This window comes from Drosophila rhopaloa, unplaced genomic scaffold, assembly GCF_018152115.1.
Source record: "Drosophila rhopaloa isolate 14029-0021.01 unplaced genomic scaffold, ASM1815211v1 contig_155, whole genome shotgun sequence".
Lineage (NCBI taxonomy): Eukaryota > Metazoa > Arthropoda > Insecta > Diptera > Drosophilidae > Drosophila > Drosophila rhopaloa.
This window is the reverse complement of record NW_025335034.1, coordinates 4496998-4522566: the sequence shown is the minus strand read 5'-3', so window position 1 is coordinate 4522566 and position 25569 is coordinate 4496998. Positions and strand designations below refer to the sequence as shown.

General features: G+C 40.4%; 2 protein-coding genes across 4 annotated transcripts in view; both read left to right on the top strand.

The window, feature by feature from the left end:
- The window catches only part of LOC108044044 (octopamine receptor beta-2R), a 48042-nt gene extending 28313 nt beyond the window's left edge, over positions 1-19729 (top strand). The window contains exons 2-7 of the mRNA XM_044456837.1: positions 5241-8088; positions 11753-11851; positions 14498-14596; positions 14660-15018; positions 17008-17185; positions 18652-19729. Of these exons, the coding sequence (XP_044312772.1) occupies positions 7526-8088; positions 11753-11851; positions 14498-14596; positions 14660-15018; positions 17008-17185; positions 18652-18973 (1620 nt within the window). The 5' untranslated portion in view covers positions 5241-7525 and the 3' untranslated portion in view covers positions 18974-19729. The remainder of the gene's footprint in view (positions 1-5240; positions 8089-11752; positions 11852-14497; positions 14597-14659; positions 15019-17007; positions 17186-18651) is intronic.
- A 3998-nt stretch (positions 19730-23727) lies between these two features.
- LOC108044616 (octopamine receptor beta-3R) overlaps positions 23728-25569 on the top strand; it is a 52860-nt gene continuing 51018 nt past the window's right edge. For all 3 annotated transcript variants that reach the window (XM_044456842.1, XM_044456844.1, XM_044456841.1), the window contains exon 1: positions 23728-24618. The gene's annotated coding sequence lies outside the window, so the exon portion shown is untranslated. The remainder of the gene's footprint in view (positions 24619-25569) is intronic.

The following is a 25569-nucleotide window of genomic DNA, read 5'->3' as shown; positions in this document are numbered from 1 at the left end:
CCGGTTGCCAGGCACGATTTGCGGTTGTTAGATGGTGGAACGGAAACGGAACTCTCGCCCGCATGAATATGCATGAGCCAGGGATCCTCTGCGAAAATGCCATGGCTGTCTCCTGCAGCTGCAGGTGCCATTAGGCACAGCTGGGGAAATACCCCAGTTTTCCGGGGAAACGAGAGGGCTTTTCCCTGCCAATAAAACACGGCAAGTTTAAGCTGTTTTCGGTTGCCGTCTCCTCGGTCTCTGGCATTCTCCCCCCAAAAGGGTCTATTAATTTGCAGCACATAGCTGGGTTTTTTTTCGACATTTGGTTGCAGCGGAAGCGAACATCATCAATTTGCTGATATCTGCAAGTAAACACTCCCGCTTAAGGACTTTGTCTTCCTTCTTTGCTGGTCCACCTGATGGACTGACAAATGGCCTGGTCAGATTAATGACCAGATTTATGGGTCACTGGCAACGAAACTTTATGCTCTCGTAAACCTGAAACTTTATTTTAGACACCTAGGGTTCATCAACAGTGATTAGAAAATGAAAATGGAGCTTAAGATAAATTAATACTTATTATGCAATGATAAAATGATAACGAAATCAATTTAGTAAGAAAAATTCTATATAGTTAGAAAGCCTTAAAATCATTCACAAATCGATACTAAATTTTGTTTAACTTTGATATAAATTTGTACTCATAATCTAATGATGTAAAAAACAAACTAAAGGACTTGGCGAATAAAGTCTGACTGAAGACCAAGCTGATGGGGCAATAGACAGATTTAGGCCAGCTGCCTGCAACAATATGTATTTGACTGACAAGCGTGAGGCATCAGTTTCGGGATCCATCTAGCAAACGCGAAGCGTATCGAGTGAAGGGGCCGCCAAGGATAAGTCGAGGACTCAAAGCCACTTAGGCAGACTGTCAATGCTAGACAAGCGCTCATTAAGCCCTGACCCCTGGCATTGAAATGATAAGGAGTCAGACACATTGAGTCGTCATCCTAGAAGGACCAGCAGGGAATAGCGAAAGTCGCTGGGTGGGGTGGCAAAAGAGTACTACACACCCGAACGTTCGTCAATCAGCGCAACGCTCGCCGAACTTCTGACAGTTTGCTGTCAGAGGCAGCACAAGCTGGAAATGACAAACGGAAGCGAGGCAAGCGGCAGTCCTTCCTGGAGCAAAAATACATCCTGGCATTGTCAAGACTCTGCCAGCTGCCAGCTGCCAAGGATGGGAATCCGTGGAGCCGGAGAAGCTGTGACGCCTCTTGACTTTAACTGCTTCTGTTTCCCTGTTCTAATCAATTAGTAGTCTTCGGTCAGAGGGGCGAAATGACGGGCAACTCTTTCGAGAACAATGCGACACTCAAATGTTTCTCTAAACAATTTAATGCCAGTGAGACAATAATGCTTATTAAGCAATTTTCATTAATCGCTGCGCCACTCGACGTTCGACGCTATAATCTCAAGAGACTATAAAACCCAGACAGCGAAGGGGAAAGAGAATCTTTAATGCTCTACACGGAGAAAATTTATTCTTAAATTGTTCAAACAATTTTAATCGTTTTTAATTTTTTTTTCGTGAGTTATAAAAGCATAAAAAATATACATAATATAATAAAATTCTAATCATTTTAAGTAAAGAAAAACGCAAATTAATTTTAGTCATTTCTTAACTTTCTGTATAATTTCATTATTCTTTTTCGAGAGAAATTAAATAAATTGTAGAAAATATAAAACGAAGAAATATAATATTTTTCCTGGTATTGTCTACACCCATGGTCAAATTTGCTTGGAAATATTGGGCTGTTCTCCATGGTGACTTCCACACAATTATGTTTCCTTCGATGTTTTCCTTGGTGTAATCTCTTTCCCAATTTCCATCGTGCTAGGAGAATAGAGCACGTTGGAGTTGAAGTGGCCTGCCTGGTCATGAAATATCAAGGCAATCGATCTATATATTCCCACGCACCACACCCCCATTTGCCCCTTTTCATTGTATCGAAGCTGCAGCTTAAGTGTGTGCGAAGGGGAAAATTGGGAGAAGGGAGGCGAAGAAGGGATTCTATTTGTGTTTGCTTTGGTTTGGGTGTTGACTTTGACATTTGTTTTGTGTGGCTTATCCTTCAGATTCGCACAGGGCCCCAGTCCACATGCCCACATCCCCATCCACATCCATTTGTCCCCCCAATCCCGTTCGCTCCTTTCAAGCCACCACAATGGGGCATCAATCGGCGCGCATTTTTTGCCGTCTATTTAGCCAAGTTTCGTTTTTCATTGTGTGGACTTTGTGGATGTAGCTACAATGGCTTTTAAATGGCCGCTCGTGTTTCGCTCAGCGCCCAGCGCTTTGGGCCTGGACCCGGATCCAGGCCCAGATCTCGACTACTCCTATTTCATGGCCGCCTACTTTACGGCCAATAAAATCGCAACGCCTTGGGCGTCCCTCGTTGTGCTTATATCTCCGACTCGGGCCCCATCCTAAATCGCTTACAGTTGGCAGCCTGGCATATTTATCTATGGAACTCGAAATTGAAAAGATTTTCCCTCCGTGCGAGTGTGTGTGTGAGCGTCTGTGTGGCGGATTTGCAGCGGAGAAAGCGAAAATTAAATATGTAAAAGTAGAGCCAATGCACACAACGAGAAATGGGACACAGAACCGGGGACTAGGGGCTTTATTCGTGTGATTTATTTGCAGGCTGCGTGACAAAATTGGACTGGGATTCCATTAACAGTTCAAGTGTGTCACTGCATTGATGGAGATGCTGTTGCGCTGATTATAATGTTCATTATGATGTATCAATCCATCAGGGTAAGTCGTCTTTAATCGGCCCACAATTTGTATGCATTAAAAGAGACTGCGGACAATCCACTCTGGCACTTCAATGTTGATTTCCCCGGTGCTCTGTTGTTTTTCTATGGCGACTTTTGATGGGGTATTTTGTCAGTCAAGCACCTTGTCAACACAAACGAACTCGCCAGATACAAAATTAACATAAAAGGGGCCAGACCCACGGGCGGTATAAAAAATTTTAATAAAATTAAAATTGTTTTCGTTGAGCCAATGAAAAAACAGAAACATCATTGGCGCTTCTCCATATGTGTGTATGTCCAGTGAAGTGACGCAGGCAATTAAATAAAATGGATTTTATTTTCAAATATAAATTCCCTCTATACGATTTCAATGAACGAAAATACTTTTGAATTGTGCGCTGAATTAATTTAAGCATTTTTACAGACATATTGTGACTCGAATTTGGGGTTTTGAATTAGAAGCCTTGACCGATTAAGTACTTTAAACTAAAAACTTTTGAATGCCAGTTAAAATATGTTCACTTTAAAAGAAATAATATTCTTGATTTATAATCGTTTTAATGATTTTAAACATTTTGGTGCTGAAAATAAAATTATTAGTTAGTTTTATAATATGTTTGCCAAAAATGTTTTGCATTGCTTTTCGAATATGGGACCCATTCTTTGATTTGGATTTGTTTGTTTATGTGAGTTAAGAGAACTATTTATTTTTGGATACTAGGATTGTATTTAATAACAAAATATATTAACATTTTTGACAAATATAATACAAGAGATTGTGGTAACAATCCATAAATGTGATTTTTAAATAAAGCCATTTTAAGAAAAAAAATTTTTTTTAATAGTAATAATTTAATTTGATTATAAAAATAATCCTTAGATATTTTATAAATTTTTAAAGCTCTTTATTTAAAGTTTCGCAAATTCCTTAGCCCCGAAAGCATATTACGTTTCATTTGAAGATCTAATATTTAATTTGCATCTTTGTATAATTCTTTATACATATTTTCAAATAAGAAATCTGATGGCATCCTAAAAACTCGTTAAAGTCGGTGAATTTAAAAATTCATTTTTAATTTGTGGGGCCGCAGAAAGTACGAAGTCTTCAGACAGAAAGGAAAAAGAAAACAAACGAAAACCATTCGGTGCAGCTCAGGTGTGTGGTGATGATGGGCAGGTGGGGGAAAGTGGGGCGGGCGGGGCAGGTGTAATTTTGGGGGAGTGGCAAATTGCCAAGAGCAAATAAAAGGCGACACACTCGCCAGGAGGGAGATGGAGAAAAGAGAAATTCGTGACTGCTTGTTAAACGAAAAGTTTTGTTTATTAAATAAAAATAAATGCAAGTTAATTAATTAAAACTTAAAACAAGATAGAGCATGCGCGAAACTTTTACTTCCTCATATGGGCAGAGCAAGTTTTGGAAAGTGTGTTAAGCTTGATTAACAGGGCCCAAAATCCCGAATCTGGAGGAGTATCTTTGAGCACAAGGTATATTGATATTTCCCTACATACACTTACATTGCACACTTTTTTGCCGCGAAATTTGGCAACAATTTGGCCGCACAACCCAGAAACTAAACAGTCGAGGCCGTCCAATGCCAAGAGCAAACACGGCGTAGTCTAGAACAGGCGCAGCTATATGTACAATGTATATTTAAAGAGTACGTAGAGCCAAATTAAATTTAAAAAATGATTTTCATGACATTAACATTGGCATTTGGCTGCCGCTAATGTTCCCGTGTATTGCGTATGTGTCAGGCGTTAACTGCACGTTGGAAACATGGCATAGATGTAGATATAGGGGCGGGCACAGATACAGAGATACAGATACATCTGCAGATACGCGGATACAAGACAGCTGCGTCCGGCGCATTTGGGGGCTCCATAGCTAGTGCTTCCGTTCCCGGGACACTGTCATCGCTTGTCACTCATCCGTTAACCTTCTGCGTTGGCCATAGAGATTCCGTGTTTGCTGACAAATTCGCTGGGGGAATACAAACTTGAATATGTGTCTGATTTTCGAATCTCCGCCCTTCACTCCCGATGCTCGGTACTTGGAGAGTCCATTAATTAAATCAACTTTTAATCTATTTATACATAAAACTGAAGGAAATTCATTTTGCCACAAAATTAATTATACGCCCACGCGCCTTCAAGCCAGAGTGCTGCCGCCGCCCAGTGCAAAATTATAAATTTAAAAATTATTTAAAAAAAAACAACATTCAAAACAACAACGAACGCCTCTGCGGCAGCACTTTGATGAGCTGGGCATTCATAAAAAGAAATTGTTGTATTTTATTTATAAAATAAATATGCCGAGCAAAATGTTTTCCAATGTTTGTTTGTGTTGTTCGCCAATATTTATGTATGCTTAAATAATATTTTACGTATAACGTATTCACTTTTCCCCCTTCTCCCCCTCCGATTCTTTGCAGTTGCTCAACTTGGAAAAGCACCAGGGCGTGGCAGGAAAATCAACAATCCTTCGCCATGTGGCTTGTCTCACTGCGGCAACTTCAGCGTGTGGACAGTTTCATTTCCCTAATTAAACGTCTGCAATACGAGAAACTCAAACCGAAAAATACAAAGCCAAAACGCAAAAATCAACTCGGAAAATTGTCGTAGAAATTGTGCAATAAATAAAAAAAATGGAAACCCCTACGCGAGTGACCAACGTATAATTTAGAGCTCGTGGCCACCACAACTCGAGTGGACAATTTGTTGTACGCCATTCGGCAACAACCACAGCTGCCACCAGCAACATCAAACAGTCGGCCAAGATGCGAGCGTTGAAAGCGTGTGCGAGCATGAAAATAAAACATCATCATCAGGAAATAAATTCGGGAAAAAATAAATATAAATATACATCGAAATGAATAAATATAAATATATAGACTAGCATATAGCCAAAGCCATATTCTATATTCTAAATGAGTGCGCTATATCCCGACGAGGGGCGGCAAAAAATGGCTTAGGACATTTTACCATTTTCCCATTTTTCCACCACTTTGTCGGGGGGCACAGGGCCGTAGACACCGACCACAGCGGAATATACTCATCGAGATATAGATGTAGATATGGCGGCTGTATGCTAAAAGGCATTTGAAGCGAGTGACATTCTTTCGCCCAGCTGTTGTCATATAAATCATTGCTTTTATACAGGGTGTGCTATTGAACTTGGAGCAGTTAAGATTCGAGTTAAAGATAGTTAACTTTTGTGAAGATGACATCATTTAGGAAGTCATTTGATATTTGAATTCGGCGGTGAATACTGTGAGAAAAAATGATTTGTAAAATTTCTTACTTTTAAAAACTCTTAAAAATATACCTATTTAAAATGATACCACTGAAGTTTAAAAACCTCTTAGTTAATTTCTATATTCGGTTAAAACGCTAAGGAAAGAAAAATGTTGAATATCAAATTATTGCATTAAGAAGGTAAAATTTGAAATATTTATTGTTACCATTGTTCTAAAAGTCAAACCAATAAATAAATATTTTTTTTAATTGTCTGAAATAAGTTCCGATAAAATTAATATATAGTTAACTCATGATTATACCTTTAATAAAGGTATTTAATATTTCCCGATCATATTAAAGTATAATTACTCACTTTGGCACTGACTCTTTGTTTTCCGTAATCCTATTAAATTATAATCTGTGATTTATCTTAGAAAAACACACCCTGTCCAATTCGCATAAAAGTCCGCCAGCACGCACAACATCAACAACTCAACTTCTGCGTCAGTAAATAAACAAATATTGACTCGAATCAATACAAATGCCAGCGGCAACAACTAGATAATGTACAAAAGTGATTATAATCGGGGCAACAAAAAGAAAATCGAGCCCATGTTTTTCCATGCTCTTAATATTCGTTTTTTTTATTTTCTTTTTCCGATCCACCATTTATGGCACAGTTCCAGGAGGCATAACATCGAATAACAATATCTGAATTAGTGGGCGCTGAGCTAAAAAACCGACCACTTGGCCGAAACAAACTAAAAATAATTTGAAGCCCAAGAAATGTTAAAAATAAAACCAAAAGAAATCAACGAATTTTCGACGGCTACACAAGACGGCGTCAACCGCAGCAGCCGCGGCAGCAAAAAATATGAACAGAATTAAAAAGCAGCCGCTTGGAGCTAGGGAAAAACCCAATCAGCGAGCCGCAGCCAAAGATTTACAAAAAAATAGAAAAATAGAAGCCGCACACAGTAAATAGCCAGAAATTGTCGTCCAGCGAAAAGGTGGTAGTAGTAGCCTCCATCAGCAGAAGCAGCAGCACAGCAGCAGCACAGCAGCAGCGCAGCAGCAGCAGCAGCAGCGGCGGCGGAAAAGCTACGGAAAATCAACGGGAAAGCGAGGCCATCGAGAGCGTGTGGGCGGCGTTGGCTGGCAAGGACAGCCGCTGGTCGTTGACGTTGGCAGCGGCTGAAACTGAGGCTGAGGCTGAGGCTGAGGCAGCGGCGACGTTGTCGTGGCCACACGGTGCTGGCCACTTTCGCGAATCAATTTCCGTTGCGGTGGCCGTTTCAGTTTTGGTTTCAACGTCGCCGGCGCTACGCGTGTCGTGAATTTCCAATGGCGGTTCTAGTGGGTGTTGTTCCAATTTAGAAGTGCGAAAGTAATACAACAACCAGAAACAGTGTTAAGTAGCGAGCTACCAAAGCCAAAGAAAGAGTATACAAAAATTAAACCAGACCACCACTCACCACTCATGTTGTTGTGCCCCGAACTTGGCCCAGAGCCACCGCGGCAGAGGCATCGCACCAGTGCCGCCAGGATACGCAAAAGACCGAAATGCTGCTGCGGCAGCGAGGAGGAGGAGCAGTCAGGAGTGTTACAGAGACAGACACAGGCACAGGCACAGCCAGCCAGCCCCAGCTATGGCCATCGCCAAAGTCTGACCCTGGCGCGGGTTACCGCGGCCGCCCTGACCGCGGCGGCCATGCTGCACACAACGAGCGCCCTGGCCACCAGTGCATCCTCCTCCGCCGACCCCGCCGCATCCTCCGCCGGATCTGCACTGCCATTGCCGGGCACTGCCACGCCCGCTTCGCACGAACTGAATGCCACGCTGCTGAGCAGCACGGCGGCGGGCCTGATCTTCAACGAGAGTGGACACAAGGAGCCGGGCCTGGGTGGCCTTCATCCCGACGAGGACTGGCTGGACAACATCTTCTGGGTGTTCAAGGCCTTCGTCATGCTGCTCATCATCATTGCGGCCATCTGCGGCAATCTGCTTGTTATTATTTCTGTGATGCGTGTTAGAAAATTAAGGTGCGTATACGTGATATTTAAGCTGCCTCAGCGTTTCTAGCCATAATTAGCTGTGAAAAAGCAATTAGAACTGCTCGCGCTCCGTGTAATTCTTTCGTAATTTCGTAATTTGCATAAAACTGTTTCATGCCAGCGGCATTGTCCTCGGGCTGGCTTGATTGCCAATTTGCAGCGTTACCTCTTGGCGGACTTACGAAAAAATTACAAAGCGCTTCGCTTTCTATGCGCGATTTTCGTCAACTTTGCATAAAATTCATGCACGTCCGCACCTTCATTCCCCTGTCCAAACACCCCTTAAAACGTGCTGCAGGACCTCTTTTTGTGCTCGCTTTGCTCTGTCATTGCTCGTCCTCCGCTCGTATTTTATACAGACTCCTTGTCCCTTATTTACCCAGCTCATAATTGAGCATCTCAGTTCTGTCGTATCCTTCGTTTCGACATGAGACTGCAGTATTTTCTTCCTCCATTTGGCTGAGGAGGCGGCCACAACAAAGGAACGGAGATGCATTATTTTAATGACAAATTAACTTTCATGACTTTATTCATGAATCCAATTTGCATATTAAGAGATTCTTAATTGGACTCTTGGGTAATGATTTAATTTGGCAAAATTCATTGTCCATCAACCTTAGGTCTGAATTTATCTGTAGAATTTAAATGGAAATTTAACTAGCCATAAATTTCTGTTTAGCCAATCAAAACATTTACCAGTGCTTTGGTTTAAGGTCACCAACCAATATCTGGATTTGATGACTAATAAGCAAATTAAATTTTATATTCAAAATTTCATATCCATTTATATCCAAAAACACACACCACAAATTGTCAATATCTCGGGCGACCTCGTTAGCTAATGTTGGGCGAGCCCTTTGGGGCTGCGTCCTTCGACGAAAATCACATTATCATAAAAAAAAACTTTCCTAGTGATAAATGATGAGACGTCAGCTGGCCCGGCTTCGTTAATATTTTAGTTATGCCTTAATAACGGGCAGGCAAATCAATTTAGCGCTTCATAAAGCCGACGCAATCAAAAGTTGTTTTCTGGCTGACAAACGCTCAGTTATTTTTCCTCCATTTTTTCGCTGCTAAGCCCTCTACGCAGAATTTTTTTACCCAGCAAAAGAAAAACTTTAAATGCTCTTAGCCAAAGTTGGCGAAGGGCAATGAAGCCAAAAGGCGAAACAAACAAACTTTGCTAGATGGCACAGAAAAACGAGACTGAAAAAATTATAATGAAAAAAAAAGGGAAAGGCGAAGCATAATTAAGGTTTAACCCCTCTTAATTTCTCTTTTTGCCTTTGCTGCTAATGAGAAGCGCTTTATTTTTTAAGTGACTTGCGTGCTGCTGGATTCAGGTGCTGCAAGACAGGCCCAACTAATGATGACGCCGATGGATGATCATCAAGATACTTTTGTTGCACTGATAATAAAGTTGAAAAAAATAGGGATTCCCGGCCCTCTGGCCAAATGATTAACTTGCTGTTTAAAAAGTTTAAATAGGAAATATCACAGAAAGTTGGTTTGTTGGAATAATTTGTTTGTGCACCAGCACATTGCTTGCAAAAATATATAAACAAATCCCGCATTATATTAAACATATACTCGTGTAAGAATCAATTCCAATCTTATTATAAGGGCTGCTGAGCTAAAACTATTCCAAAAGTTCAAACAAATTCTCTTGTGGTACATTGAAAAAATGATTAAAATAGTTATGGGGTAAATTAATACAACGAAAAACCGAATGTTAAAACTTCTTCTACATGGTCAGCTTACGGCAAAAAATCTATTGTTCTGAGCGGCAAATAATACGCATACGTAGCGTGAAACAAGGCAATGGAAATAAAAACACAAAAAAGGCACACACCCAGCTAGAAAAGAAATGACAATTAAACACTGCGAGCGTGTAGCTCAAAGAGAAATGGAACAAAAACAAAATGCATGCTGAACACGAGAGTGGGAGGTGGTGGGTTGTGGGTTGTGGTAGGGTGAGGAAAGAGGGTAGGGGAGGCCGCGGGAACGAGAACAAGTACAAAAACAACACACAGACAGCGGCTACAACTTTGGCAATTAAGGCAGCTTATGGTTTTTATGACAGCATAAATTTAAAATGTTCTATGCCAAACAATAAAATTCCGCTTTCTTCCCACCGCCAAATTATTTGGCCGAGATGAGCCGCAGCGAAGAGCGTTCTAGCTAGAGAGTGTATAAGCAGATATATCCAGAATCTAGATATATGTGTGTGCTTTAATTTGCCATTACAGCGAGTGGGGGAAAGACGGGGACGAGGCTCATTAACGCAGCGCCTTCACTTGAATGATGCTCGGCAACTGCTTCCGCCTTCACTTTACCCTGCACAAAAAGCGAGCTTCTTTTGCTATTTTTCTTAAATTTAAATGGCAGTCAAATTATCTGCAGTTCAACTCCATGGGAGAGGAGGGGAGGGAAGAGCAGCTAAGTAATGGCGAAACATTTTCAGAATGGCGTCGATTTGCTGCAATTAACGTCTAAGATGCTGAAAGTTATTTAAGTAGTAGCCTGGAGCAAAACAGATTACCATGCCCAGTCTGCCAACTTGAAACTAAGTACAATAGCCTCGGAAGACGAGAATAATGTAACTTAATAGTAATAATGGATGAAATGAATAAGAATTTACAGTCTATCAATCGTAAAGAACAAAACGCTTGTACATATAGCACACAGAAAAAGCAATACAGGGCTCTTAAGGATATTAATAACTTATTTAAACATTTATTTAGCAGACAAAGTTCTTGATTAAAAATTTGCTTTGTTCTTGCTTTCGAAAAACAATTTAATTTAGTAGGATATTGCATTTAATTAAGGTCTAGGGTATAATAAAATCATTATTTTGCGTTTGTTTGGCTTCGTTGGGAATACACCCCTCAAAAGCTTCGTTCCCGTTCGCTTAATAAAAGAATGCCGTGCTTAATAAACAAATAACTAATATTTTAACTATATACCCATTTTTAAATGCCATTCCTAAGGATGTTTGCCATAACCCAAAACGAAAATATATAATTCAATTTTGCGTGCCCGCATATTAACATAATTGACCAAAAGTTTTCGAGTGCAGTAAACGCTCAGTTTTGATTTCAAACTTTGACTTAGTGAGAATGGCAAAATGAAAGGCGGCAGCCTGGAGTTCAATGAGGTAGCTGCACTTATCCGATTAAAGAGTCCTTCGGCCAGCAACTAGTCCAAAACTCTAATTGGCAAAAGCATTTGCCAGCACTCGGCTTTGAATTCAATTTAAATAACAAAATAGGTATAAGCTGGCAAATGTTTGCCCAGTGGATTGCGGTTGCCCCCCTCTGTTTCTCGATTTTTACCCGTATATATCTGATTTTCATTGGGAATCGGCTGGGCCCTGTGGGGGAAATCGTGTTCGACATCATTCTCGATTCTTGGCTGGCTTTTCAATTATACCCCCGCTGTTGCCAAATGCACCCAGCCAATCCGCTCGAGGGGTCCGAGCTGTCATCTCGTACAAAAGAATTCCCGTCCCATCCACCGCACTCACGCATTCACTCATACGATATATCCTGATTAGCCCCCACGGGGGGTACGAAGGACCCCCTTTCTATGTATTGTTGGATATTGTCCCCTGATTACTAACATCTCGTTTTCTCCCTCCTTCTCTTTGCAGAGTTATAACGAATTACTTTGTAGTTTCCTTAGCCATGGCTGATATAATGGTCGCTATTATGGCCATGACATTTAACTTTAGTGTGCAAGTAACTGGGCGGTAAGTACAACAACAAACAGCAAAAAAAAAAGAAATACCCCACACACACACAGCCACACACAAAGCCTAAGCAGAGCAACAAAAGCGGGCAGAACTGTTGCAAAAATTACAGCTGCAACCAAAGGCAAGACCAAACAAAATGCCAGCCCAGTCATCCAAGGTGGGTGGGTGGTTGGGCGGGTGTGGGCGTGGCAGTTGCAGAACAAACAACCAAAAACAAAAATCCCTGAAAAATGAAAGCAACGTTTATTTATGCTCCTGTGAATGTCTCTGTCTGTGTGCATATATAGGTATACACCAACTTTTTCGTATGTATTTACGTGGTTGTGCGAGGGAAATGCAAATGCAGAAAGTCATCTCTCTGTGCTCATGTGCGTGCATTTGTGTTCAAGAATTAAAATGTGAAAAATAGAACAAGCAGAAAGGCATTCGTTTAAGAATACGGTTTCAGGATACCTATTTCACTTTGCGAAATCTGCAGACTCACAGAGTCTAGAGAAATTTAAAAACATGAAGTTACAGCTGATTTAATCTTTAAAACTAGAGTACAAAAATAGAAATTGGAACTCTTAAGGCAGAATTCTGAAATATTAACTTGATTTCAGTTAAGGTCCTAGCTCATGTTAAAATAACTTTAAATAATTACAAATTAAAAGAAAAATAGTTAAATCAAAAAATATGTATGTTAAAAAGTTTCTTATCGGATTATTATTTTTTTAAAATTGTAATAAAACACGATAAATAAAATTAAAAGGCAAGTTACAAATAGAAGATAAAATGTATTCGCCATAGGTTAAGCTTTAGTAGCAGATGGTGGATCGACCTATAGAAGTTCGACTATCTTTCGAAAAACTATATTATGGATTACACACTTTTTAGAAGAAGTAAAATTAAAAACCAGAGCAATTTAATATTTGTAAGGCCTGAAATACCCTATTGAAACACATCCAAGTACGAAGTACCGACTGAGAGGGAAACGACAAGTTTGAAAAGCTATTCCAAAGGACAAAAACCGTCAGAGTGTGACATGGTCACATCCTTCACGCCGAACGTCCGTCGCGACTGTCCGACTCCGTCTTCAGTATGTTGGTAACGCGATATGTGGACGCGGGCGAGTGCCAGGAGCAGTCGACTGAGCCCAGTTAATTATGCACGGCGGAGGCTGGCTTAAAGGCCGCGCTTTAAGCTCGACTTGGGCGTCGAGGGACAGGGACCAATGCAAATGTTTGCAATGCCACTGCCACTGATGGCGATAATGGTGACGATGAAGTGGGATCCTGGGGTAGGCAATTCAAGTCACATAATGTGCACTTACTGCCAGGCCAAAAAACTTCAGCCGCGAGAGTTGCATATAAATTGGCATCGGCTGCCATCGCGTCGTCCTGGTTTTCTGGCAGCAGCCACCTCCACTTGGCATTCATTAGCCATTTCACCTTCACAGTTGCCAGTTGCATAATTGCAGCCAGCAGCAAGTGTTGTCGCCATTTCATGGCCTAGGCTTCAAAGCCGTGGCGCCTCGAAGGAATGGTGTGGTAACCCCAAAAACGCCAACGACCAGCCTCGTTGGATAGTCGAAAAGTTTTTGAAACTGATGCCAAACGGGGGGCCCGATAATAAATTCCACTGCCTCCTGGCCAAAAGGCTGGGGTGCCGCCTCCGACAACGCCTCCGCCAAACGGCCAAAACGGAGTGGCAACCAAGGGCGACGGCGACAGCAACAGCGACGCAAGTTTTAATGAGTTTTTCATGCAGCCCAGTTCCCGCCCCTTTCCTCGTCCTGGCCCTCCCCCTCGTCATCCTCCTTCGCCCCGAGCCTTATGGCCTATTTTCTGGTCTCACAGTGCATCTAAGCTTTTAATTTGGCCCTCTACAGAGGCAGTTCAGGGGCAATGTCACCTGGCAACCGAAACTAAGATGAAATCGATAAACACATAAATCAGGCGGGCTGATAATGAAGTGGGTTAGGGGAGAGTGGATTGTCTGGGCCGCTTGACTTTTTTACTGGCCTACATTTTGGAATTGGCAGTAAAATGCCGTTAAAATGCAGACCTACTTTATTCCATTTATGTTTTGCCTTTTTATGATCCACACTGACTGTGTTTTTAGTTTCAAATTGAAATATGCATTAAAGCTAACTTAAATTCTATTGATTTTTTATTATAGTTTAAAATTGTCATAAACATAAGCATTTGGCTTACATCGTTAAAAGTAAGCACAAAAATGTTTGTTTATAACCTTAGGTATTGCCTTAGAGGTTTTTTATGGCATGCAATTATTTTACTATTTATTTAATAACTAACTTTATTGGCCACTTTTTACCAAACTATAAAAAACGGTAGTTTCCTGGAGCTTTAAGAAATTGTACTTGGCAGTAAATGTCCATTCAAAATATGATAATAAAACTTAATTTTTTCATACCCAAAAAACTGGAAGTCCGTTTTATTGCGATGACTTCATGAATGTATTTAGCGAGCCATTTTAAAAGTCAGGCAAAAACACAGAAATGACTCATCAGAAATATAAACTGCGAACTCATGCATACGATAATCAGATACAATGACTTCAAAAGTTAAAACCCAAAGTTTAGTGCATCGTTATTGGGTAATCATCGCGATATTGATGCCTCCATTGATTGGACTCTTGCAGCTGGCTCTTCAGCCCCTTCCTGTGCGATTTGTGGAACAGCCTCGATGTCTACTTCTCAACAGCGAGTATTTTGCATTTATGCTGCATATCTGTGGATAGGTAAGAGGTATTTTAGAGCCAACATGTGGAGCACCAATAACGTGGCATTTCGCGTTTTTGCAGATACTATGCGATTGTTAAGCCGCTCAAGTATCCGATTAGCATGACGAAACGCGTGGTCGGCATTATGCTGCTGAACACCTGGATATCGCCGGCGCTGCTCTCGTTCTTGCCCATCTTCATCGGCTGGTACACCACCGACGAGCACAAGGTGGACGTCATCGAGCATCCGGACCGGTGCGCCTTCGTGGTGAACAAGTACTACGCCGTCATCTCGAGCTCCATTTCGTTCTGGATCCCATGCACCATCATGATATTCACCTACCTGGCCATCTTCCGCGAGGCCAATCGCCAGGAGAAGCAGCTGATGATGCGCCACGGCAACGCGATGCTCATGCACCGCCCCTCCATGCAGCCCTCAGGTGAGTCTCAGTACAGAGTGGTTGACCCCATTTCGGGATGGAGTGCAATGTGCCTGAGAACTTAGTTAGCCAAGGTGAAAATTATAACTGGGATCAAACACAAGTGCCCTTTAAGATCTTAAATAAAACCTGCTGTAAAATAGGCAAATTAAATTTAATTAAATATTCGCCAGTTTTTTGACAGTTGCGTTGTTATGTAACAACAAACAAGAAAGAAAAGCTAACTTCGGGCGGAGCCGAAGTTGATATACCCTTGCAGAATATTCTGTAAATTATATTCTCCAAAATTATTCATATGATGCAATCTTAATACTCATAAAAAATCCCAACTTCCTAACTTTAAAAACACCAAAGTTATGGCATTTCCAATCGTTCAGTTATATGGCAGCTATAGGATATAGTCGGCCGATCCTTATGAAATTTGATAGGTTGGATTGATTGGTTAAAAATAGAACCCATAGAAAATCCCAACTTCCTAACTTAACAAAAACCAAAGTTGTGGCATTTCCGATCAATCAGTTATATGGTGGCTATAGGATATAGTCGGCCGATCCTTATGAAATTTGGTAGTTCGGATTGATAGGCCAAATATAACACCCATAGAAAATCCCAACTTCCTAACTTCACAAACACCAAAGTTATGGCATTTCCGATCAATCAGTTATATGGCAGCTATAGGATATAGTCGGCCGATCTTTATGAAATTTGGTAGGTCGGATTGATTGGCCAAATATAAAACCCATATAAAATTTCAACTTCCTAACTTAACAAACAGCAGAGTTATGGCATTTCCGATCAATCAGTTATATGGCAGCTATAGGATATAGTCGGCCGATCCCGGCCGTTCCGACTTATATACTGCGTGCAAAGGAAAGAAGGGTGTGTGCAAAGTTTCAATTCGATATCTTTAAAACTGAGAGACTAGTTCGCGTAGAAACAGACAGACGGACAGACAGACGGACAGACGGACAGACGGACAGACGGACATGGCTATATCAACTCAGGAGGTGATCCTGATCAAGAATATATATACTTTATAGGGTCGGAGATGTCTCCTTCACTGCGTTGCACACTTTTGACCAAAATTATAATACCCTCTGCAAGGGTATAAAAATGGGTTTCAGCTTTGATCTCGACAAAGTTTAAGAATTTGTAAGTTAGTGTTATTGATCAGCTAAGTCCACAAATGGAAGTCCTTTATATCTACATATACATACGTTTTTGAAGTTTTTGCTAAAAACCAATTAAATCACATCCAATTTATTAAGTATGAAAACAGTTTAAGACCTTTACCACGAAGTCTAATTGCTGTTGAACTTAACTTCTCCTTCCTTGTTTTTTTTTTTTAAGTGACTTCTCATCCTTTGTTTTGTATAAAAGTGACCAATTAATCACGCGTTTAAGGACTAAAAAAACGGTTTTGAAAGTATGTTTTTTTTTATTAAGGTTATTAAAATATTAAATTTTTAAAATAATACAATTTTATTAAACGTTTTTTGGTATGCCTATAAATAAAATGCAATAAAAATGTTTTTGTTTTATGATTAACAAGCAATTTTGATCCTAATGAGAGCAACATTTCCTTCTTAATATAATTCAGACATAAAGGAATGGAAAAGCTCTATTTAGAAAAAGGTTTCCAAAGTATGTTAAGGTTTATTAAAATATATATAGTATTTGGTACAATACCTAAAGTTTCAAAATATTTGGCGTACCAAAAACCGTAATTTCGCATATATAAAAAAATATATTTAAAAAAAAATAAGATATTACGGAATTTGGTACTCCAAATAATTTGAAACTATAGGAATTGTACAAAATAATTTTTATATTTTTTGTGACCATGTACTTTTGATCCTACTGTTAGGATTGTGAGACTTAGGTGATTGATACGTAGCCCAGCAAGTGATGCAGTGGCAGTGCACAAAGTTCTGTGGCCTATCTCATGGCGGGACATTTATCAAATCTCCACTCTATCTCCTCCGGCAGGCGAGGCGCTGAGCGGCTCCGGCTCGTCGAAAACATTGACGCTGCACGAGGTCGAGCAGGAGCACACCCCCACTAAGGACAAGCACTTAATCAAAATGAAGCGGGAGCACAAGGCCGCACGCACGCTGGGCATCATCATGGGCACCTTCATCCTCTGCTGGCTGCCATTCTTTCTGTGGTGAGTACCGTCGAACGGCTACGCATCCCGCTGGCATGGGATTTGAGGCATAATTTATCTAATGTCACGCATGCATAATTAAATATTACTCATACGGCCCGTGCGCCGTCGTTTCGGCGGTTGTTGTTTTTCGCACCGCCCCAAATATAATCTCATTTATGCAAAGCCCAGACCCACTCATGCATCTGGAAATGATGTGTATACATCCGAAATTGATGCCATACACAGACGAAATCTGATGGCAAGAGATTTTAAACGGTGGTCAAATGACTAATACTTTGTTTGAAAACAACACGAAATCTTAAATCGTTTCGATATGAATTAACACAGAGATATTTTCATATTTATATTTTGCTACTTTAGAAAAACCCCGATTATTTGTCATGCCATTGTTAAAAGAATTAAACGAGTATGGTATATAAATATTTTATAATAGGATCATAAAACAATGTATACAAAAATACAAAAAATTTATTAAGAAACCTATATAAAAATTTAATTATCATCATCAGATGAGTTTGCCGCAGAATATCGCTGTTATTTTTATACCCTTGCAGAGGGTATTATAATTTTGGTCAAAAGTGTGCAACGCAGTGAAGGAGACATCTCCGACCCTATAAAGTATATATATTCTTGATCAGGATCACCTCCTGAGTTGATATAGCCATGTCCGTCTGTCCGTCTGTCCGTCTGTCCGTCTGTCCGTCTGTCCGTCTGTCCGTCTGTCCGTCTGTCCGTCTGTCTGTCCGTCTGTCTGTTTCTACGCGAACTAGTCTCTCAGTTTTAAAGATATCGAATTGAAACTTTGCACACACCCTTCTTTCCTTTGCACGCAGTATATAAGTCGGAACGGCCGGGATCGGCCGACTATATCCTATAGCTGCCATATAACTGATTGATCGGAAATGCCATAACTCTGCTGTTTGTTAAGTTAGGAAGTTGGGATTTTCTATGGGTTATATATTTGACCAATTAATCCGACCTACCAAATTTCATAAGGATCGGACGACTATATCCTATAGCTGCCATATAACTGATTGATCGGAAATGCCATAACTTTGGTGTTTGTAGAGTTAGGAAGCTGGGATTTTCTATGGGTTTTATATTTGGCCAATCAATCCGACCTACCAAATGTCATAAGGATCGGCCGACTATATCCTATAGCCGCCATATAACTGATGAATCGAAAATGCCATAACTTTGGTGTTTGTAAAGTTAGGAAGTTGGGATTTTTTATGAGTATTAAGAATGCATCATATGAATAATTTTGGAGAATATAATGTACATAATATTCTGCAAGGGTATATCAACTTCGGCTCCGCCCGAAGTTAGCTTTCCTTTCTTGTTTCTTTACAGTTTAGGAATGTTATTTTAAACAAACGAAAGGGTTCGAAAATTGAATTTTTAATTAGACAGATTTGATATTTGATGAAGTTAAAGCTAATGATTTGGGTCTTTTTTTCCAGGTACACGCTCTCCATGACCTGCGAGCCGTGCCAAGTGCCGGATATAGTCGTATCGATCCTGTTCTGGATTGGCTACTTCAACTCGACGCTCAACCCGCTGATCTACGCGTACTTCAACCGGGACTTCCGGGAGGCGTTCCGCAACACGCTGCTCTGCCTGTTCTGCAACTGGTGGAAGGACCGTCATCTGCCGCTGGACATCGACATCCGGCGCTCCAGCCTGCGCTACGACCAGCGGGCGAAGAGCGTCTACTCGGAGAGCTACCTCAACTCGACGACGCCCTCGCACCGCCGCCAGTCGCAGATGGTGGACAACTTATAATACAGGGACGAGGCGCTGCTGACCCCTATCGCCCAGCAGCAGCAGCGGCTGGCGGCGGGCGGATCCCGCCTGGGCGGACAACTGGCAGCTGCCGCCGACAGGGACAACAAGGCCAGGTCCCACGCCGACCGCCTGGCGGGCGACGATGTGCAGGAGATCCAGATCGAAATACCCATGGAGTACATCAACAAATGGAACAAGAACAACAATGCCGCCGCCTCGACGGCCTCGAGCCATGTGTAAATGTAGAGTGCTCGCTGGGGCGACGAATCAATCGATGGCAGGATGACAGACTGGCAGAATGGCAGAATGGCAGATTGCCGGCCGGGGAGGAATCAATTTAATGCAATTAAAATGTTCCATTAATTTGTAAAATTAATATGCCGGCTCATGCGTCGGCTGATTTACTCGTAATGTTGACATTAATCAATCATGCTTTGGAGCGTGCCATTTCATTTGCCCGCCACTGTGCACCCGTCGATTGCTTTTTGTTTAAATCTTCTTAATTTTTTCAATTTTCGTTGCCGGGTCCCTTGAAGCACAGATCGGGGCTATCATAGGATAAATTATTTATTTATGTTTTCGTGTCGTTTGAATCTTGTTGTAAATACTGAGTATTTTTGTACGACTAAATTAAGCACAGGTTGTAAACTCATTTCTATATGTACGCCAATCGGAAAACTGTAAGCCCCAAAGCATTTTGCTCACTCAAAAGAAAAACCAAAAATAAATTAATTAACATGGCAATCACTGCAACTCACTGAGCTATGCGTGTACATAGGGATTCGAAAAAACAAAGAGCTAAAGCTAAACTGTGCCAATTAAGAGACCGCAAATTATAGACAACTATGAGAGAAGTCCTGCAAAAAAAAATGAGATTTTCCCCGCGCGAAAAATCAACCACACCCCAACGCAATTAAAATCAAAGAAATTAGGAAGCCCAATAAAGCTACGGAAGCTAAAGCAAAGCTAAATCCAATTGTTATTTGAACGACAATCGCATGAATTGAAAATGCTCAAAACCTAAAGTAAACCTTAAAACGTATATCAAGTAAACATAGCGAGAATATATAGTCACATCAATATAGGATCCAGGTGTTCGGAGAAACCAAAGCTAAAGCCCAAATAAATTAACCAACATATAGTGAATCGATATCAGACTAACCAAATTACGTGTGTGTGTGTAGTGCGGAAAACGAACCGATTCCCAAAAACCGTTTCCGTTTCAAGTGTTTAGTGTCGAATTCCCTGGAATTGTGTGCAGTGCGTCGGAGGAAAGGCAATTGCGTTGCAGTTCCTGGAATTAAGTTGACTGTGTAGCCTGTGAGGGCAAGGCTTGAGTACTGCTTCAGAAGTCAGCAACTTGATTCCAGCAATTGCGGCCCAATATTCCGCAACAAAGAAAGCCCGTTAAAACCCAAGGAAAATCGGGAATTACACTGAATTTCTACTAGGAAAAGCAATGCTAATGCTAATAAGGCGAATAAAGCAAACAAGCAGACAAAGAGTTTTGTGTACTTTGTATAAATAACTAAAGACTCCATAAAATGTTAGCAGCCGTTACCGATTTATGAGTTTCCATTAATCCGCAAGCCAAGCAGAAAGTCAAGAGTATTTGTCAAGTAAATAAAATTATAAAAACATGCGGCAACTTTTATGCTGCTTTCCCAAGCTAGTCTGAAACAAAAATATATAATAGTACCATTGTGTCGAGTGGAAAACAAGGATTAAGAGCCAAAGCTCAGTATGTATCATATAAAGAGTGTAAAAATAGATGTCTAAATAAATGTTATATTTATAGTAAGTATTTATTAAATGACTTTCCTTAAAAAGATTAAATAAATCGTCAGAGAAGACCGCAAACCAAATCTCCAAAGAACTTGTTATATTTTTATAAACAGCAGCCCCCAAACTAATATTGTATGTGTAATTTGTATTTGTATATTGACAAGTCTGTGTAAATGTGCGTGTGAGTTATTTATTATTATTATTACTGACAACTGAACTTTTTCGTTGCATTGTTTTCTGTTTTGCTGTGCAATTTTCCATGCAAAACAAAATAGGATCCTAACATTAAGCCAAGCCGACAAGCAAATTTAGCCTCGAGTGGGGAGACAAGTAAATGGCAAACTAAGCTACTAACTAAGTGAATACGAAATTCAGATGTATTATAAAGCAACATAACAAACTTCGAGTTGGAAAACAAGCAGAAAAGCAAAATAAATTTAAAAACTATAAATATAACAAAACGAACTTGTTTCATTCAACCCAGCTGCTGATTACCAAGGGCAAAGTTGTGGACAAGCTGAAAAGTAAATAAAGTCGGGGACCCAAATTACTCAGTCCGCATCGAAGTACATTAACAGCATATTATCAGGACAAAAGTAAAGCTGATTACTGCCGGCGACAGTTGTAAACTTCTAATAACTGTCATGTCTCGACTTGGGCTGACAAATTACAAATTTGTTGGAAAGCCCCGTGGCAACGTGGGCGCCTTGGCACACGCGTCGAATGAGTGATTTTTATTTGGCAAATGCGTGTGTAATTTAACCGGCGCCATGGCAATGATAGCATACACCTCCATTACTTTGGCAAAGTAATATATCATAGCACCCGCTCCCTAAAAGGACAGATCAGTTGGCACGCTTTAAATACCTGAGCAAACGGTCCCCTGCTCCTGTACGCCAAAGTTTTCACCATTCTGTAGAGCTTTATGTATTAAATTTATTTAGCAAGAGGTGACACACACCGCATCGGAAAGTTGCCCTGCGCAAGTTAAAACTCCACACCTTACTTTATAGCCCAGCAGTAACTTTTTCAGCATTTAAAAACTCATAAGGAAAAAAAGATGCCATCTCTGCGGGACTATGAGTTTGTTTATATGCTGAACATGGTGATACAAATTTGCACACCAAAAAAATTATTATAAATGATGATCGATTCGCTTTTTAATCCATCCAATTAAATAAAATCGCTTTTAATTTGTTTTAAAGAAAAAAAATGAACTTCTACTAGATTAAAAAAAGACATAAGCTTTTTATGACTTTAAGCATGTTTACCCTTTAAAAGGGTATTTTAATTTTTTTTTCAACAAATTTATATAGATTTTGAAAAGTATTATTTAAACAAACTTCACACCTTATCGTTCGAAAAATGTTTATTTGGAAATGGTTGCTCGTTTAATAAACAGTTAATATTTTTAATGTCTACCTTTAAATTACGTTCAAGTGAGTGTATACAAACATTGGTATTCCGAAATAACCCTTCTCGGTCAAATAAAAACTATACCAGCATTTTAATACCATATATTTTAACCAGTTAATTTTTTTCATTTTATTTTTTTTTTATATTCATCAATGGCAAACATAAAGTTCAAATATTTTCTGTGAAATAATAATAAACATTGGCGGGTGAATTAATTCCGCTTTGGTGGCGAGTCAAATTAAATAAATTTACTTAAAATTTTTTTGGTCGATTGCAATGCATCAATCAATTAAAGTGTTGACCGTAGAGATGAAATATTTTGATTACATAATTTCAAGACCTGCAAAAAGACAGAATTTATTTTTTAAATTAGGCTCTTTGAACCGCACTGGGAGGTGCATAATAAATGCGCGTCAAATCAAACTCCATTCATCAAAGTCAGCCATGGCTCCTAGATTGCACCCATACTCCCGTTCTTTCCGGCTGCTAAGTGAGTGATTCACGATGGCATCGGGGCAATCATCGCTCATAAGGCCCGCCAATTTGGCCTCGACAAGTGATAGACACGCGCTTCTTGGCCCGGAGTAGAGGGCACCCAATGATGGGTGCCTTATTGCTCATCAACATTTCAATATTTAAAAGAGACAACAGACCGAGGAACCTGCTCCTTATCAGACAGTCCGTCACTCGGGGCGTCACTTAAACAGCAAACACACAACTGTCAGTGACACAACAAGCGTTAAATCAAATTCCCTCGCCCCTGTATATATATTTTTTATGAAATTTTAATAACTTTGACATGTGCAGAGACAAGCTTCAAGCCGGCATATTGCCATCGTCAGCTGTTGTTGCTGTCGCCTTTCGTCCTGCTATTGATGTTGCTGTTGTGTGCATGTTGTCCTGGCCCGCCTCTTTGTTGTTGTTCTTGTTGTTGTTGTTGCTGTCTGATTTGCACGACATGAACACGCGCTGAAAAAACAAATCTTTTTTAGATTTACGCACGCGTTTTGGCTGGGTGGCATCAAAATATTTTTATTACAAATGCAAATATTGACGCCCTGCAATGGGGTGGTACTATATAGTTGTCCTGACTTGAGCGCCTTGAGCGTTTTTTTTTTATTTTTTGTGCGGCAAATTCGGCACTTGAGGGTGGTTGGGATTTTCAAAGGGGTGTGAGATTAATGGTGTTAAGGGGGCTGCATCAGCTGTTCTGGGGGTGGCTACTCACAGGGTTGCTCAAAAGGTACTATTAGAGGGTAGCTTTTTAATAGGGAAATAACTAACTACGATTTGCCCTTTTAAGTATGCTATAAAATATTAATCTTTACCATTAAGCCTCTGTTATTTGAAATAAATAAGTCTTAAGTTTTTAAGTTTTTTCACACTACCTTTCCTTGCAACTCTGTTGAAGGTTCGAAATGTCCTTTTCCCGCCAAAATGGACTGCGCAGAAGCGCTCTTCCTCGAATTCGCCGCATCCTGTGTTGATTTGCCGCCAAAGGACTTGGCACGCCGTCTTGGCCAAACTCAGTCAGTGGCCAGTTACCAGAGCAGGCGCTCATCGGCACGCATTGCCGCCAAAGGGCTTCAAAAAGGGGCCCAGAAGGCCTGCCAGCCAGCAATAAACACAAAAACCACAACGAAAGCCAATTGAAACCTGTGGCCACTTGTCACACACGTAACCGAAAGTGCCAGTGACAGTTGTTGTTATATTCTTGGCGTCTGTCTCGAGTGGTACAACAAAAAAAAAAAACAAATTAATTTATATACAAGGAAATACCGGCTGGACAGCGGAGTTCGCGTGTGCGTGTTTCGATTTTGCGGCACTACAAAAACCGATACGAAACTCCATTTATGACCGCCGTAAGTCGTAAGCCGTGAGTTGTGGGTCGTCTTGTACGTGTTTACGCTATACTTTATATATATACAAAAAAAAAAGAAGCAAGAAAAAGAATGAGAAACGTGCGGCAAATTGCGGGAAACTTCTTCTTGGAGTGGGTATAGAAATCAAAAAGAAATTCCATTTTAACAAATCGATTTTGGGATGTTTTTTTATATTCGAATGCGGACAGCAATATAAATAGAACCGCGTTCGGGACTAATGACAAATTAAATTGTTGGCACACACCCAAAAAAAAAAGGTAGCCGAAAAAAGAATATCACAACATCGCAGGCATTAAAAAATTACGAACCGCGCGTGTTAAAAGTTTGAGCTGTTATCAACCAAAACAACAACAACAACAAGTTTAAAAGCATTAACAATAAACTGCGATAAAAGCAACAGAAAAACGGGAAAAGTTTCATTATTTTTGTGAGGCAGTGCCGCCAAAGCGTCAGGAGGCAAATCAGGAAGGACAATGAAGGCGTCGCGGCTCGCGGGCTCATCCTGCCGCCATTCCACCGCTCATCATCAACGGCGGACGTTGGGCGCGTGTTGAGCAAGTAAGCAAACAATAAAAACTTCTTCTTCATACCGCTGCACGTGAAATGGTAAAAACGTGAAAAACACATAGAGAGAAACAGGAAAAGCGCACACAAACACAAGTAGGCACACACTCAAACATAAGGAACGGGGAACAGGGAAACAGGGAACACGGCAAACGGAAAACGGAAAGCACATTGAGCGCCATTTTTAGTGGTTACGTAAACTGGAAACTGCTGTCTAGTTAAGCGGCAGGACAGGCTCTGGGGTCACCACCCAATGCCACCGCCGTCTGCTGCCTTTTTAATAAAGTTGAGATCCTTAGTTGGCCGACACTTTAAATACGAACATTTCCCGCCGTCGGCCTGGCCAACAACTCCTCTTCCAGTCCGCCGCCAGCAGCCCACAATGTCCTGGCTTGTCTGGGGCTCCTAATGATACAAATCGCACAATGAACAATGAACAGTGGTTAAAAATTCACTAGGCCATTCTGTATTCTAAGCAATTTATTTTATTAGCTTAAAGTCTGCAGTCTCGGCTCTGGCGATTAAGATAAACGTAAGAGACTTTGGTTTCAACAAAGCCAACTAAGGTAATCTCGTTTTGGGATTAGGTCTGTGAGCCAAGGACGTACTGAAATTTCGTAGACAATCTTGATGTGTGATGATTAGAAATAAAACTAAAATTAATTACATTTTCATTTCATTTTAAATTTATTAGCTTTGAAATGAATGAATAATAACAAAGCCGGAGACTATCTACAAACATTTTATTACTGTTATTGTAAATTAACATTAATATGTTTACTTTTGCTTTTTTTATGTTACAATATTGTCACAATAGACCAACATTTTACCTGGAAGCGCAAAATCATTTTAAATTATTACTAAAATTAGTACAAAATTAATGTTTTATTGTTCAAATAGGAAACGCTCAAATGAAAATCTCTTTAAAAATGAAAGCATTTGTTA